The sequence below is a fragment of the Pyrgilauda ruficollis genome, unplaced genomic scaffold (genome assembly GCF_017590135.1).
Source record: "Pyrgilauda ruficollis isolate IOZ18807 unplaced genomic scaffold, ASM1759013v1 scaffold5, whole genome shotgun sequence".
Classification (NCBI taxonomy): domain Eukaryota; kingdom Metazoa; phylum Chordata; class Aves; order Passeriformes; family Passeridae; genus Pyrgilauda; species Pyrgilauda ruficollis.
In genome coordinates, this window is record NW_024526599.1 from 6,604,439 (window position 1) to 6,622,196 (window position 17,758).

The window sequence follows — 17,758 nt, forward strand, 5'->3', positions numbered from 1 at the left end:
ACTGAAGTAATTTTTAGAGAAAGCCACTTATTTCAGTCACATAATGGTACTGGTATACCCACTGCCAAATATAGAAAGGACAATGCATCACAGTAAGGAAAAAACCAGTTTCCACATTTTTGCTCATTTTGTTTTTTCCAAAAGAACAAAATCCATGGAACTGCTTTTGGAAAACTATCTTTAGGCATTAGAAGGTTGCCATCTGTTTTCCTTCTCTTTTTCCATCAAAGACAAAGCAGATTCACAACACCCCAGGCATTGCCATACTTGCCCACAAAGATAATTCTATATATTCTTGTTTATAAGGGGAAGGCTGAAGAATTTACAATATTGCATCTGGCTGAATAGCCTTCAAATACAAAAATATGTGGAATTCCCTCCTTGGTGCTACCCAGCCCAACAGTACAGCTCAGACTGTGAGCTGAGAACATGAACTTGGGACATTGTCTGTGGCCCCTTTCCCTTATATTCTCCAGCACCCAGAATTGTTCTATCAGGAGTGTTAGAGGATAAAAGCTTACCTAATTCTTACAAAGTCCATATATAAACTTGTTGTCCTTGAATTTGTCTAATCCTCTTTGAATGTCCTGACACACAGAAATACAGGTAGAACAGGTTGAAAGTCTTCAAAGAACACTTGTAGAACCTTCTTGGATCCCACAGATGTTGTTTAGAGAACTCACATTCTGAGTTCTATAATCATGCTATGTTTCAGGAAATTCTCCTTATTAATATGTCACCCTTTGACCTGAGGGTTCAGTCCTCCAACCTCTGAGAATACAGATTAACCTAACTGACTTAAATTTTTTTTATCTGGAAATGGGATAATTCAGTGAAATTGACATTAATTCACACAAATGTATCTGCCAGAATTTTGCCTGAAGCATGGAGTAATGTGCAAAAATAACTAATATTTTTAATAAAACAAACTACTTTTTGTATGAAAGAGAATGTTTAAAATGTTTCCACATCTTTGTGTTTCCCATTAGTTCTCTTGGATTGTAGCAAAAATTATAAACTTCAGAGGCCAGAAGCTTTTAGGCTACTTTAACTCTGTGTGAGTCTCTATTCCACATGGAGTCCAGTGTCTCTCTGCTATTCCTGTGTTCGCTCATGGCATGTTAGAAAGTTTACGAGTCATTGACCAATACTTCTGTCCTGGCTTTATAAATGAGCATGGCCTTTTCTGCTCAATGTTTGTGTAAGTAGCTATTGTCAGAATGGCTAAAGAAGGTAGCAAATACCAATGCTGCAGTAACCAGAATATTCGCAGCTACACTGAACCAGCTTAGTGAGAAAGAGTTGCAAGTCTCATGAGTAAATAGCTAGAAAATATTTCTACAGAAAGATTCCTATGATCTGTTTTGGATTGTTTCTATGAAGAAGCATTTTCAAGGCCATAGTTCTTTCTAAACAGTAACTAATGCCCACATATTACAATAATATGTATTAGGGTTTTTTATTGGAACTTAGAGATCTGAACTGAAAATCTGATAAAGATATTTCTTTATTTTGGATATTCCTACATATTACATGACAATAGCAGCAGAGATTTAAATGAGTCATTACTTGTGAAAACACTACTACTGTTACTAATTACAGGAGAAATAGACTTTAAAATTTCACAAATTCCAAAATAAAATGGAAAATCAATATCTAGTATAAAACTTTTTTTTTTTAAATCTGAATTGATATCACTCTGGAACTTTGGCACAGATACATACTGCTGTTTTACTCTATAACTGTCAGTAAAAAACTTTTGAGATTATATAAATGTGTTAGCAAAAGAAGAGTTAATCCTTTAAGGACAAAAGTTTCATCTATTATTTTGTTTAAACTTCAGCTTGTATGTACCCAAAATTGGACTTAGGCTCACAAATACAATTCTTCATGTAAACAGTAGATTATATAAACAGTTCACTCTTTATTAGCCAAATTGACCATTTTATAGAAACAAGCCAAAGTATAAATACATGCACGTGTATTTTTGTGTCTGGATACACACATACACATGAAAGTGTTCCCAGGTTTGCTGTGGGAACCTTGTCCCTTAATGTACCCTAAATGTGCATTTGTAAGTTTGAAACCACGGAATTAATCTGGTTTTTTTATTTCTTTATTTTAATATGGTGTTTTATAGAATATCCACATAAGAAAAGAAGGAAACTGCTCTCACAGTGCTCCACAGTTTTCATGTCCTCAGCTTCTGAAACATTTAAGACTATTGACTTGCTGGCAGGCTCCCAAGGAATTTTAAGGCATCTGTGTCTGTGCTACTTATTTTAAGCTCTGTCTTCCAGTGTTACGAAATCTCAAACTCTTTTGAGAGCAAACTCTTTTGACTTTCTTAGTAATTCCATTTCATGTGGTTCTGGCTTTCAGGCAGATTCAAGAATGACATAATCGCCTTTTCCCACCCACAGGTTTTGCACTGCTGCTGTTGGTTACACCCTTCCACGTAATGTGCAACACGAATTCTTGTCTGATCCCATATGCCCAGAAATGGAAGACAGCCCAGCAAAGAGGACTAAAGCACAGTTTCTTGGCTTCCTATCAATCACCATAGGTTGAATAAGGCATCCGGATTTTTCCTCTCAGTTAGTACTACTTTAGCTACAGTGCAGCTCCTGTCAGTCCAAAGTCATGCTACTTCCAAAGGATGTGAACCAATTTCCCAATAAACTTTATCTCTGTTACTGAAGCTTAATGTATCTTAAATATAGTAGCAGAGAATAAACAAACTTAAAGTACTCCTTTTGTATTTTTTACTGTAGCATTTATGCAAATGCACTCAAAAAATACAGAATTCTTCATTTTCATTTAAAAAATGCTAGAACTTGGCTAGTATCCATTCCTAAGAGCTACTGCAATCATATTTTGTATTACTAACAATACTGGATTATGTACCAAGCTCCACAGCAGCAAGACAAAAAGCACTTTCTGGAGTTTGTTACCAACATGAGAGAACTAGAAGCAATCTGCAATCCTGTCTGACTATCCAATCTCACAAAGAGTCTCCTGGCCTACCTGAAGACTACAAGAGTGTTCATACATGAAATATGGCATGCTAACACAGCATAGGGAATATTTCTTTGCCCTTGGAAAGTCTCCAGAAATTTTGCTTTTTACAGTTACATTTTTCATGCTTGGTTATATTTTTAAGTAACACACAGCATTGTGACTACTCAGTTCTCTTGAATCCAGGACTACTAAAAGGCATTGGTTCAGGTCAGCTTCAGGGCAATTTCATAGGCAATTATACTGCTGCTTTAAGAGCTGGCAATGAACTGCCAGGCAAATAAAAAAGCAAGTATCATGCTCAAGGAAACACTAGTCCATGTCCAGAAGAAATTGAGAAGAATGCATTGAGTTATGACCATAAAAATGATCCAGCCTGGAAGATAATAGATTTCCTTGTCTTCTTCAGCAATGAGCCAATTCTGGAAAAAAATTACAATTGGGCAAAGACTTGGCATCCAGATGTGCAGTCTAAAGGCAGAAGATGGAGTTGTCATGAGACCTTGTCATAATCAGCTACATTCACAACTCTCCTGGGCCCTCTCCTAAGCTCAGTGCAGCTGAGAGTCGTGCCTTTCTCTCACTCCTGGCAGTGAGGGATAATAAATTTGTTTGCTAGAACAGGTATCTAGCAAGAAGAAACATGTAAGATAGGCTAGAAAATGACACAAAATGATTGTGATGGCCATCACAGAGTGAAATCCACTGCAACAGGAATTCCATGTGAAATGTATCCGGATGATTATTTCTTTCTCTAGACTCTGTTCACAGTGCAAGACAAAGTAATATTTTTGTTTCTGTGATGAAAATTATCTGGCTAATAAGTTACAACACTTTAAAGAAAGGGATAAATTGAAAATCCTGTAAAATTCTACCTTGGTATTAAAAAGTCCAAGGCACTCTAAACCACACCCTCGAGGCAATAGTTAAGTTCCAGGAAGTTTTAACAAATTGATCTGTCCTTTGCTGAGAAAATAAAATAAAAGATTATTTAGCTGACTAAGGTCTTAAAATTTTACTAAGTCTTTTTAACTCTGCCTATAATGAGATCTATTTCTTCTAGTAATGCATTTATTGTTAATGGCTTTTCTGATACTAAGAAAGAAAACTGATTTTAGCTGCAGTGGAATTGTAGTTATTTAAAACATTAAATTCACCCATCTACATTAACAGTGACATAAGACATTTTAGTTTGTCATTAATAACATTACACAAGCACTTTCAAAATTCTTTCACACCCTATATATTTTTATGACACATAAAGACAAGAGTAGCTATGAAAGTATCCAACTTCTACCGTTAACTTATAGCAAAAAGATGGTATTTCTCTAGAAAGATGGTAAGAGTTTTTTCTAAATAGTCAGGTAGAAGGTGGATGTGATGATAGGCTGATATTTACTTTCTGGAGAATTTCAAGGGTAAAAATCTGAAGTGCTTATCCAGCCTTCCCTAACAACCACACTTATGGGAACACTTTGGGCAAGTTCTCAGTTACAATCATCACCCCACAGTGGTCAATCTTAATGGATACCTAAGCTTGAATTGCTGGCTAGAGCTGAACACACAGAATAAACATTTCCTCTGCTGGGTTTAACAACAGTCTTGGTAAGAGGTCTGCTTTTTGATAATATCCTCAAAAGATACTGTCAAGAATTTTGCAAAAACAAAACATATACTTATTTAGCAGCATATTCACACAAAGATAAAGCTCTTTTTTTTAATACACAGTTAATCATTAAACAGAAAATATCAGATCATCCACCCCCACATCAGAACAAATTGCATTGAAAAAAATACATTGCAATGAGTGACTCATGATGAATTGTACTCCATACTGAACATGATGAATTGAACTCCATACAAAACTGTATTTGTCAAAATAATTATTATTGCTAAAGCTATGTTCTCCTCACTCTGTCTTTAAAATTCCCTCATGTCCAGTGCAAACACTCCTGCAACTAAAAGAGTTTAATTTAGTTCTCATATTTCAAAAGATCAAAATAAAATAAAGTAAAAGACGCCAATCAAAATAAAATAAAGCAAAATATGCCCTCGCAAATGTTGGCATTTTAGAATACCTAACAGAAGAACAAACTCCTGTACTATATATATTTCAGCTAGTGTCACCAATGTATCAAGTGCTTACACATCTCCTTTCCCATTTAAACTAGCAATAAAATCTACTGACTTCAGTGAGGGAAGTAAGAGCAATCCAGCCTAATGTACTGAAAATCCTTTCACTACTTTCCAAACATTTCAATAGAAAGAATGTTCATGCTACCTACATATTACTGCATATTATCATTTTGTTATTTTTCATTTCACTGGTGACACAGAAGAGACTACACTGTGTTGAGCTGCAGCTGACACTTAAATGTTGCTTTTAAACCATGTAAGATTTCTCATTTAAAAGTAAACTTGAAAGTTTGAGAAAAAAATAATACTATGAATTAAATCAATTTTATTGTCAGTTTCTGCCCCATAAAACATTTTTAAAGACTTTCTTTCAGATGGAAACAAGACTATTTCATTCATTCATGGGCAATACTTTGGCTCCATGTGCATTTATATAAGTAAGAAGAATTTTGGACCTCCTTTCTATTACATCAATAAGCTTTTCAATTCCTTTTCTGCCTCCTTGGCTCTCCCAGTATATTTTGTCAAGGAACAAAGACTGGAGCAACTTCTCACGTAAACGCTGGCTCCTCAGCACTGAAACTGCAGATGCGGGGAATCTGGAAAAGCACAAAGAAATTCATCAGTTTTTGCCATTACTCTAAATTGCAGTACTTATGTTGTGGTTTAGCAATCAATTCTAAGAATATAGGCTGCAACTCAGCAAAGAAAATCCATGCATGCCTAATCATATGTATGTTAATTGTATCTTTTACAGCTGTGGAATAAATCACACATTTTTAGATACATCCTTTCAGTGTCCTGGGCCAATGATATCTATTCCAGTAGCATAGTGTCTCATATTCAAACTGGGAAAAAATTATTAATCCTCTTACAAAATTAATAATTTAAAACTTACTCATTGATTCCTTGTAGTATTTTGAAGTCAAGATTGTCCTCATTTCTGTCAAAGAAACCCTTATTGTCTATAAAGACCAAGTGCCTTTGGTCATGCCTTCTCTGAACAATGTGTGTCAGGTCAACAGCATCCTGATCATTGCATTTCAGCTTCAGTCCTTGTTGCATGCAGGAATCCTCCTTGAGAGGTTTGAATCCACAACAATTTCTGTCTAGTCGATTATAGATCTAAAACAAAGTACAGCAGAGTGCCAAGTGAAAACAATACCAAAGTACTTGGGGCAAAGTGTCACTGCAAGACATTGCTCTCTAACCCAGCTAGCAGGAAAGTATATACCCTGTGGTATATACTTCCTTTCTAACAGGAAAGCAAGCTCAGGAAAAGTGTAATTAACAGTGAAACAGCATTGAAGACCTAGTCCTCATACTAGGTACTAGGTACTAGGTACCTCATACTAGGTACTGCTGAAAGCAATTTCTCAGACTGTGTATTTTTATCCATTTTATAGCCATGATCTATTATGTCAGTAGAAATTTTTTTAAAATAATGGAACAATACCACTGTGTAACTGGAATAACAAGATGGTGAATACAATTCTATTTTCTTTGTCAGAAGCTTTCTTTTTTTTTTTTACATTTTCTCTGCTGGAGAACAATAGAAATAGCACAGTCTGACACACATAGAGGATCTTCATTTTGTGGGATCTATTAGGCTAACAGTATGCAAAATAACTGAAAAGACCAGTGAGGGGCACAAAAAACCATCAAAAGCTATAAAATTGTTCTTACACTGTAAGAACAGTGTATTTATAACCACAGAGAAGCCTCCCTGTGGTATACACTTTTATGACATGATGGTCTACACTATTTTTTCCCATGCAAAACCTCGATTACTCATCACACAGCACTTAGCTGGAAAGAATACATAAATCTGAACTAATTTTGGTGGTGTAAATGTAAGGCATCACTTTTGACTTGGTTGTTTCTGTTCCCTTTCATAAACAGTGACAAGAACAAGGCACATCCAGAGCAACAGATGCCATTTTAGGATAACTATCTAATACAGGAAGGATAAATCACTCCTTGAAAGTGCTACTACCCCTTGAGAGTAGACGAGAGTAAATATTCAACATTGCTACAGCCCTGATCAAACAAATTAGCCTGGACTGCCCTTAAAAGTCTCACCTTGGACTTCCTCAAATATCTTCACCTTGGACTTTGCCCCTGGGCACAGGAGCCCCCTTTAAGCTCAGGCAGCTCAGCACTCCTCTGAGTCCTTTAGAGGGGGAGAGTGTGGTGGGGTGTTTTGCTCTGCTTGTTCCTGGGTTGCTGGTTGAGGTTCCAGCCTGTCAGTCTTGGAGCTGTGTCATCTATGCCTCACAGGGCTACAAATGGGGCCTGTGGCTTTCACCATCCTGCTGGCCTGCCTCTCCTGCTGCTGACCCTGCCTGTCCTAGAGCCGCCTTTGGCTCCAGCTCATCTTCCCAGAGAGCAGACCTGCTCCTGCTAACAGGTGTTTAGAGAACATAGGTCAGGTCTGGTGCATATAAGACTTGTTAAGTAGCTCATCAAAGGTCAATCATTTTTTCTGTCCTTTGTTGTTTACTGTTAACTCTTCAAATTGCTCAAAGCATAAAAACATTACTGTTCACATAAGCCTCCTAAAATTTTATTTTTGTAACTTCCCAGCAAAATTAGGACCCCACCTGATGCAGAACTTTGTTGCATGTTGAAATAAAAAGGTCACCTCTTTAATCAAATGAAAGTCTGAGAATTGGGTTTGTTTTGATTTTGTTTGGGGTTTTTTTATACGTAGTTAGTTTTTTATATGTAGTTTTATTTCTAGTCGTATTGCTGACAGTGTTTGTTTTCAAATACCAAAATCTTAATGAAAGGAACAGACTTGTCTTCCTCTTTCTCCTTTCATGAACAGCATTCATTATCTGAAGGCTGTAGAGGCCCTCTTGCTTCCAGTGCTCCCTCCTGGGATCCCTTATTCAGTCCATCCAATGGTTAAAAAGTAAAGCAGAGCACTGACCCCATTCCTTTGCACTTCTCTGCATGCATTAAATAGACAAGGAAATCTTGTTCTTACAGACAGCCTCTTCACAATATCTTGCACCATTTCAGTGCTAAGACATAATGATGGAACACTCTGGAATTGATGCATATAGTTTTGCAGAATTTTCTCTCATACATTTATGAACACAAGATGTCCAAACTTCCAAAGTTTTCTGGAGTTCTTGCAGGAGGCAAGTAGTGGTCTTCTACTTGCATTAAGCATTTTATATTCTGCTCGTATGTTTTACAAGTAACATTTGAAACCAGAGATTAGGAAGATATATTAGAGGTGCCAAACCTATTCTTCTGAGGGAATTATGCTTAACAGAGAATACTTTTCACCATTGTTCTTTATTTCTGAATGACTCATGAAGCACAGCTATTGGTGGGTTTTTTTTAATACCAAACCCTTTCTTGACATTTTTTTTGTTTTCACATTTTCATATTCTGCAGCTGATAAACTTTGAGAGCACACAGATAAAATTTTATTCTTTAAGAACTATGAGAGTCACTTTCACTCACTTTCTGGGATGCATGTTCTTGTCTGGTAGGCAACCAGAGATATAAATCACTCTGACACCAGCTATTAGTGCAAGAGTAATTTGTCTCCTGTCATGTGAAGTGCAATCCCATTGTATCTTATTTTAACCAACCCCTCCTTCTGAATAATAGAACAGCAGATTTATCATTCATCAGTCACTGCTCTACTCCTTCTTTACTAAGTCACTGTCTAGGGATTTTTTTTAAAAAAGGAAAAATTATCCACTACAACTGTTACCTTGCTCCTCCTACCTTGCTGCAGACTGCAGCTCACCAAAACCACTTCAGTCACCTCTTGGGGCTGGGGAGGTGCAGGAGGGACCACAGAGTAAACAGAGATTTACAGTTGTGAACACAGTCAAGATCTCTGTTTGGAGAAACAAGGAGTGAAGCAGAAATAGTACGCCTGACTCAATATTAGATAAATCAAGGCAGAAGGCTTTGCTTCCTCTTTAAAAAGAAATGAGTCAGTTAGGTTTCCTGCCTAATTGTAAGCTGCATTTTGGATATTTTAATCATAAGAAATGACCAGAAATAATTCCAAACTACGCAAATACCTCTCTTTCTCATTAAAAAAAAATTAAACACACTAAAATTACTATTTCTCAAAATCCTATGTTTGATCACATGACTTATGAGGCAAATAGTTGTTCAGTAAACATTTTACCTGCAACAGAAAATCAAAGAGTGCCATCTTGGACCATTCATGATGATGAATTTCAGTACAGCCCCACTCAGCTTTGGGAACTTTACCATTCTGCCAGCATTTCTTCTTCAATAGCTGCTGATATTGTCCCCATGTTAACCTCACTGAAGAATGGGTACTATTATCTGTTGGACTCAGTGAGGAATCCCAGAGAATAACAGGACAGGCCTGACCACCTGAAAAAAGGGAAAAAATTACCATTATTGTAGTGCAATACTATCAGTTTTATTTGATTCTTCTTTAGACATTGCCTAAGCATTAGTAAATGTACCATTTTACAGATCTGGAAGGAGAACCAGCCAGGGACTAATATCTTGACATTCTTTGGTTAATGTGGTCTTGTCCTACATCCATAACCAGCCACCACAGGACTGGAAACATAGGCATAAATGCCTTCAATGTATGGAAGAGTTTCTTTGTTTGAAGCAAGAGATTAATGTACAAAATCATATACTAAACCAAACTATTAAAAAGATTTTAGGTAGGTTAAAAGCCTATAATGCCACTGTGAATCAACAATGCAATTTCCTTCTGATGCCAGTGAACTACTGATTTTCAAGAGCTGGAAACTTATGTCAAAGGGGGTTTTCTTTGCATAATAGACACAGAGACACCACAAATCCTATACTCAAAGTGGATTTATTTTGTTATTTTTAGTATTTTAAACCTATTACTCTACAGCTCTGAAAGGATATATGAGAATACTAGAGAATGTGAGTATAGCATGAATAAACAACTTGACACGTTTGGGGCTTTTTACCTAGATATGAGATCTGTTTTGTATAGCAGATATTTCAGCCAAATTCTTTAGTTCTTCTGTGTAAAGAATATTTTTTTCTTCCCTGAAACTAACACAGAGGACTTCTCTTTGGTGAATTCTATTGTTCAGCTTCACTATGAGAATAAACCTTGTCAAAGAATTTTAAATGAGCTTTTCCAGTGTAAGAACTGATAAATGCATTTCGCACAGCATCAAGGAACAGACAGATCTATCTTATTACAAAACTCTCCTTTTATTGCTGATGCAATGCTACTGCTGCTTAAACTGCTAAGGTCCCATGACTGACCGTGGCTTGTGCACTTTGAAACAAAGAAATCCTTTATATTTTAGGGTATGTAGACAGAGGATCAAAATATGTCTTAGAGGAAGGACCATCTAACTGCAAAGCTTAAGTGCTGTTTATTAAAAAGTGTTGGAACACATATCAAGCTTTAAAATTTATTCATATCCATCTTGAAGTTCATTGAACTTAGTCTACACTATTGCACAATTTATTGCATAGTTAAGTGCAACCCAAATTGTCTCTTTGTCTTCCACATGCCCAGGGAGACAGAGACAGATCTGCAAAAAAGCTTTTAGAAACACAAGAAGGCAAGAGGTCCAGGCCACCTTCTTCAGAAGCAAACCAGACAGAAAATAGCCCATGGAAAAGAGGTATCATTGCCAACAGCGAGGTAAAAGCTGCCAATGTCAATGCTACATTTGTAAGCAGCCAGGACTGTGAAAAACAATCTCCACACAGCTGAATCCAAAAGCAACTTGTTCAAAGGATGCTGACTGTTGTAAAACAACAGGTAAGAAATGATCTTTGCCTGTACCTAGCACTGAGACATGTGAAAAGTTCCATCTCCCATTCACCAAACAAGCATGACATACTGGCCCCGCATGTAATCCAGCCCAAGAGAAAAGCCAGCTCCTTTCCAAACCAGAATGTACCTGATCTTCTCTCTGCCATGCCTGGCACATACAAGGTAGTCCTTCCAAAGCCAAGCCAATAACCCACCACCTCTTTAACTTCCCTCCCAGTTGCCCAGTGTTTCCTTAGAAACACAGAACGTGTATTTTCATTAGGAACATCAATCAGTCTTTCTTTATGATCAGTACTACCTTTATCAGGACCATGTTCCACACTCTCCTCCACTGAAAAAAGGAGCTGAGCACTCCTGAAAGCCAGGCTTCTCCTCTACTGAGGTGCCCGAATAAGTATTTAGGTAACTTATTTGGGAAATTCTACCCATTTCTCCATCTCTCTGACTCTGGCTCAATCACATGCACTGTAGATGACTTTACCCAAGTTAGATCAGCTATGGGCTAGGTTTCTTTTCCAAGTGGGAGAAAAAAGCTTTTCTCAGGACCAAATCTGATCTATTATTTTTATATCTCCAGTAACAACTTATGTAACTATTCATGAATTCTTCCACAAATCAAATACATAAACAGTTTTTTAAGAAAACAAACATCTCCTGTCCACCCAAAAAGGACATGATAAACAATAGTAATATAAATACTTGAAAACCCTGAATAACATCATGCCAGTTTCCATTAAGATAGAAAAACATTTTTAAAAGACTAAGGTTAAATACAGGAAATGTTTGCATTTCAAAGGAAATGGGAGCAGAAAAGATGATCCAAAAAAAAAAAATCTTTCAACTCTGTAATATAAATTGGATTACAGGAATATGAAACAGCAGCTTCAGTAAAGAGCTGTGACTCAAATTTTTGACACTTGCAGGAAAAACATGAAGATGCTGAATTAAAGCAGATAAGGGGTCTGATTCAAAGTTGCATGAATTGGCATGACCCCAATCAAATCAGTGGAGCTTTTCTGATACAAACCTCATTAGGATTGGGCTGAAGTTACCTCAACAGTGAAAAGAACTACAGCCACAACCAGGAAGGTGAAGCACATTTCAGAAAAAGTCCAGTGTATTCTGTAAGTGCTTCTCTCCTAGTCAGCTTTACATATTAACACAGAGGGGTACTGCTTTTCCATTGCTGCAGCTGCACTACACTGAATCTCACTGAGAGCTGATTGGGTTAATTTTATTTTTTATCTGCCATTTTAGATCTATATGCCTATTGAACTGTCCAAAGGCAACCTTCAAAATGGTATGGGAAAGATATTTCAAAACTCATGCTGAAACTATCTTCCTAGTAATTCATACACATTTTTGAACATCTAAACATTTCTAAAAATGTCTTAGCTAAGTTGAATAAGCTAACACAGATAAAACCTCAGGCTGCTGAGACTAGACCACCTCAAGGTACTCAAACTGCTTCATGTGCCGCTCGGTCATGTATCACTGCATGGCTTCTTCAACACAGGCATCATCTTAGATTTCCACACCCCACATCACTTTGAAAATAAACTGCATGCTTCTGAACTTCATGTGGTTAGGAACCACAGTTTGCTCTTGCAAACATTTCTCTCCTCTTGTGCTCTGACTTATAGCTACAGCACTTTTCCCAATTTCCTCAAAAGAAAATATTTTCAAACATGCCCAGAAAATCAACATTAAAACCAGAAAATCTTTCATGAGGCAGTTAAAGCTCTTTATCAAACTCACCATTGTTCACTATAAGGCAGTACATCTCACCACTGCCACATTTGTAAGAGTTCAGTCGTCCATACATTAGCAAGAAAGGATAATTTAGTGTGGAAAATGAGAGGTTCCAGCATACAGAGCACAATTTTGAGAGTTTAAGTTTTTAGGGAAAATACAAGGAACAAAAGTAGAAAGCAGAGAGAAGTTAAACCATTTATTTTTCTTTCTTCCCTATGCACCTCATTGCAATGTTCTATCCTGTGCTCATATGGATGTCAGTATTAAGGAATGCATGAAATGTGCATTAGTTGCTCTCTAGACCATGGACTGCATTATTGCTTGTACATGAACTTCTCTACCAAACAGAATACTGGACATATGCCTCTTGTACCCCTTTGAGAAGTACAGCACTATGTGGAAGTATTTTAGAGCACTCTGAACGCATATGGCAATGGTAGGTTTTTATTCTTTGTCCTGACATTGGTGATTCATATTGCATAATTTTTGATGGGATGGCAAGAGCAGGCTGATAGCACAGGGTATAACACAGAAAAAACTAGGACACCTTTTAAAGTCATGCAGAGGCCAGTAAACCAAAATAAGAAGTGCAACCAGTGGAGCTATCATGTAATTCATCTATTTGCACTAAAACAACTATGAAAGGTGTTACTCAAAGGAAGAGTTTCTTGCATGTTTGGGGAAAAAAAGGAGGTTCTGGACAAATACCGGATTGAGTACACTAGTGCTTATTATTCTCAGTTTAGTCAGACTCAGGATATGAGAAAACAGAGGGGAAGAGAAGCAGGCATCAGCACACAGTAGTTGTAGTTCAGTCCCTCAGCAAGAGGTGCAACAAGACTGCACAGCAGCAGCTACTGCACCAAAAGCTGAACAAAGAGCCCAGCCTCACTGCTACTATCCAAGGAGCCAGAGCACCACCCTTACAGCTGTCAGCTGAGACAGAGAAGCCAGCCTGCCCTAGCCCACAAACTCCAGCTGTAGCTCAAGCCTAAAAAATACTGCCACTGTCCCAGGCCACAAATGCAGTTGCTGAGCTGGAGGCTCAAATAATGAAGTACCTTAATGCTGTAGAATTAATGTGATCATCCCAAAACTCAGCACATAAGCGTCAGCCTTCATTTATTCCACAATAGACAGAATTTTATGATTATTTCTTGGTGTTTAACAGGACTGTCCTTTTTTTATAGGTGTTTGGAGACATTTCTCACATCTTGTAGGTAGCAATGAAGTAATGAATGACTGCTTGTGTATGCACAAAATCATGCTCTTTTAGACTTTTATGCCCAGCTCAAAAGGGCTTTTCCTACCTATACTACTCAGGCTTTTCATATTCAGTCAATTAATTGTAAAAGTATGAGAAAAAGAGTTACCATACCTGATTTTTCCATCCAGGATGGATGATGGAAAAACTAGACAAGCCACAAAAAAATTCAGTTAACACTTAAAGGGTTTACAATTAACAAGGGAAGGTGAGGGCAGCAGACAGGGAACTTGAATACAATATTTTGCTAGACTTTAAAAAAATCAGTGTCACGTCTGTGGGAATAAGGGAAATAGAACCTGTACAGGGATTTACTAAGCAGTTCTTTGAAACTGCCTTTGACAAAATGAATGACAGTTTAGAAAAGCCCATTTTTTAAAATTTTTATGCTACATCAAACATGTCTTGTTGGATCACATCACAACTGAGGCAAGCTAAAGGGATGTGTCGGGGAGAGAGATATGTCAGCGCAGAAATAGTGTACATTCATACACACATGCACAGTCTCTAATCCTGCATTGCTTGCTTTCCCATGTGAATAACTGCTTCACACAAGCCACTCTGTAAAAAACTTTACAGAACTCACCTATCTTGACATATATAGGTCATTTCAATGAACTAATCACTCATATTATTTTTAAGAATTATATTTTTGCTCATTTTGCTACCACAAATATTTTCACATTATGCCAGACACAAGCACATAAATAGTAAAGAGCTCAAGTAGTTACAAGGCATCTGAGTTCCAGAATATTTCCAGGCTAAAAAAATCATGAGAGACAAGGTGCAGTCACTGTTCCAAATGCTCTGTTCAGCCTTTAGCTGGAAAAAATGAAGTGAGACCAAAATAGTGTTATTTCTCTTCTCATCACCTAGCAACACTCCTCTTGCAATAGGAACTTAGCCAGTTATGAGGAAAAGAAAATTAGAGGGCAGAATGACACACTCTGTCCCAGACAGTCCAAAACATACTGTAAGGTGACAGACACTGAGCAGCACAATGCACAATTAGCCTAATAGCAGTTTTCTGAGGTTTGCAGTCTGTCATCTCTGCAGCCACACTGTGCAGAGTTCCCCCATCCGAACTGCCTTAATGCCTTATGACAGCTCCATACCAATAGATCTTGTTCCTAAAAATAAAATAGGCATAATGTATCTTCCATGCTCTGCAAGTATGAATAATATTCAGAAGCCTCCAAACTGTTGTTCCTAGAGATTCATTCCCATTGTTGTACAGGCTGCCAAAGGGAAGGTTTACAAAGCAGGAAGACACTGGAAATCACGAGGTTGTCTTCCTGCTGTCAGACTTTAAAAATTTTTTCTAGCATTACTTTTCTTTTTAAGAAATGCAGACTGATATAAAACTATTTGGTATGAGCTGATTTCAAAGCAAGAAATGAACAACAAAAACATAGCTAGCTACTTTTGCAATGATTCACTAAAATGCAACATAGTCCTTTTGGATTTGTGACTGTACAAAAATAGAACTTATGCTGAAGACGTAGTTAAGAAGGTAGCAATTTTAAAGCAGACTTCCAGCTCACATTACATGTCTGAATTCTACCTTTAATTTCACTAAAGGTTAAAAATCAACTTTTTAATTGAAAACTCTATACTAATCATGTAACAGGCATATTGAGATATTTACTATGTGTGTTTCTTTAGATAATATATAGGTATGTGTACTGAACCTCAAAATGTACAGCAGAATTCACTGAAATATAGTTTGTTTGGGTTTTAACTTGAACAGAAGAAAGGGAAGTACTTTTTAAAAATTTTCAGTTCTCAAGAGGATTAGTGCCATGAAAGAAGATTCAAGCTTCTGCAGGCAAGTTCCCTACCTCTCTGAGTAGATTATCTGACCCGATTCCTACCACCTGAAGATGAATTTTTGTGACAAGTTCCAACAGTATTTTATTAAAGTAGATTCTAAAAGATGATAAGTGTATTTTAAAAAACAAGAAATACTCATTGAATCACAAAGATTCTGGAATTTCTCACCAGTTTCACTTCAGGCAGTCTGTACAATGTCATGCAATCGATGGATTGCTCTTTCTCTTTTTTCTTGTTCCAGACTCATGTTAGGAAACTCTTACCACCCTCAGCAACTCTACGATATTTGAAGCAAACTTTGGGGTATTCATCCTCTGGACAGAATAACTGCACTGCAGAAGTTACACACAGACACTGACTTTATTTCCCTGGAGCAATGGGGTTAGTTCTCGGGCTCACAGGAGTTAAAGGGGGGGGCTGCTGCCGCCCCATGGCTAACGCCAAGTGGGAAGGAAACCTCTGCACCCCACCTGCAAACACTGAAAACCACATGGATGTGTTACCTTGGAAGAACTCTGATCTCCTGCTTACAGAAGGTAAGCTCCTGTTTAGCCCCAAGATCCTGTCCAAATGAAAGGCAAACACCTCACTCATGTCAAGAGGTCTTTTGACAATTCCACAGTGTCCCTGATTACAAGCAGTTCCCGTAGTGCTGGGACCTCTTGCAAATACTGCCAGGACTGCTTTGTGTGAAGGAACTTCTTGAATGCTCCCTATGGGAGAGTCTGCCAGCATGCGCATGTTTAGGATGTCATCTTTGCTCATCCATGAGGGAGGGCTCTCGCTATAAATCCTGATATTGCTTTCCTCAGGCTGGAGCTGTGCCTTTACAGCTCCAGAAATCCTCCCAGGTCCCTGGTGACCTCTGTCCCTGATAGCCATTCCTTTATGCCCGTGTTCATCCAGTTGGTACTTTCTTGCCTCCAGAGAGATTGCTGCTCCCTTTGTGCCTGCGGCACGTGTGGCCCGTCCTGGCTGTTGGGCAAAGGCCTCTTCCCAGCCCATAAAAGTGGCTTTTGGAAAGTGCTGCCCATAGGACAAAGGGATTGCATTTTTCTTCCTGCGCTTTGGCTTCACTGTGCCTCTGATGTTGGCAGGCTTGCTGCGCTTGGACCGCAGGGTGATATAAACTACATTGGGTGGCAGCAAGGTCCCATTGCTACCAAGCTGGGGTTCCTGGAAATTGGGTGGTGACAGGGTGCCATCCAGTGGGATGCCCAGAAAAGGAGTTTGAGCTGCATCTTGGAGACTCCTGGAACTGATCTTTCCATGTCCTCCTTTGTGCTGCGGTAAAACATGACCCACTTGGCTGACAAGGAATCCCAGGTAGATCACACAGGCAGTGCCCACTAGCAGATTCCTCCTTGTCCTCGGGCGCCTGCAAGTCCAGAGCCTCAGCAGCCGTGAGGGCCACAGGCAGCAAATAAACAAGTTTTTGATTTTACTTGGCTGATCAAAAGGGGTCATTTCTCTAGTGAATCCACATGATGAAAACAGCATAAAGTCTTCTGTACATTCCAGCCAGGATGATGATGCATTATTTCTCTTCCCCAATTTCTATTTCTCCTTTTCCAAGTAGCTTCCAGCATGGGTGATGGACAGAGGCTACTGATATGTCTGGGAAAGTGGTCTGCACTAAGGATGCTGACACTCCACCTTCTCAAACTGTTAAATTCTTATCAGCCACCACAGAGGAAGTGATTGGCTTCAGAGAATGAATGGAGCCAGCTGCGTAAGCAAAGTTTACTGACTTGTAGTGTAAAAGATCTATGTATCTTCTCTGCAAACTGCAAAAGAAAATAGTAGCATTTCCTTTCATTACTCACACATAGCATCTGTGGTTCTATATCTTTCAGAGAAACGAAGTTCTAGATGAGACAGTATGCATGTAGGAATTTGTCAGGATAAATCTTTTACTTTCTCATTACAGTATAAATCAAACACCAAAACCATTAAAT

At 38.1% G+C, this 17,758-nt stretch overlaps 1 protein-coding gene across 1 annotated transcript; it reads right to left on the minus strand.

The window, feature by feature from the left end:
- Window positions 1-5,459: 5,459 nt before the first annotated feature.
- On the minus strand, window positions 5,460-17,312 carry GASK1B (golgi associated kinase 1B). Its single transcript, XM_041480103.1, has 4 exons — window positions 16,304-17,312; window positions 9,320-9,534; window positions 6,053-6,279; window positions 5,460-5,753 (listed from the first exon to the last, which is right to left on the minus strand). The coding sequence occupies exons 1-4, from the start codon at window positions 17,298-17,300 to the stop codon at window positions 5,546-5,548; spliced, it is 1,647 nt and encodes a 548-aa protein (XP_041336037.1). The 5' UTR covers window positions 17,301-17,312; the 3' UTR covers window positions 5,460-5,545.
- Window positions 17,313-17,758: the final 446 nt, after the last annotated feature.

Coding starts and splice junctions, on each gene's coding strand:
- GASK1B (XM_041480103.1), bottom strand. CDS start 17,300: ATGCTGTTTTCATCATGTGGATTCACTAGAGAAATGACCCCTTTTGAT. Junction 9,535..16,303: donor GAGATCAGAGTTCTTCCAAG/GTAACACATCCA, acceptor CCCTTTTTTCAG/GTGGTCAGGCCTGTCCTGTT. Junction 5,754..6,052: donor ATACTACAAGGAATCAATGA/GTAAGTTTTAAA, acceptor GTGCTTTTCCAG/ATTCCCCGCATCTGCAGTTT.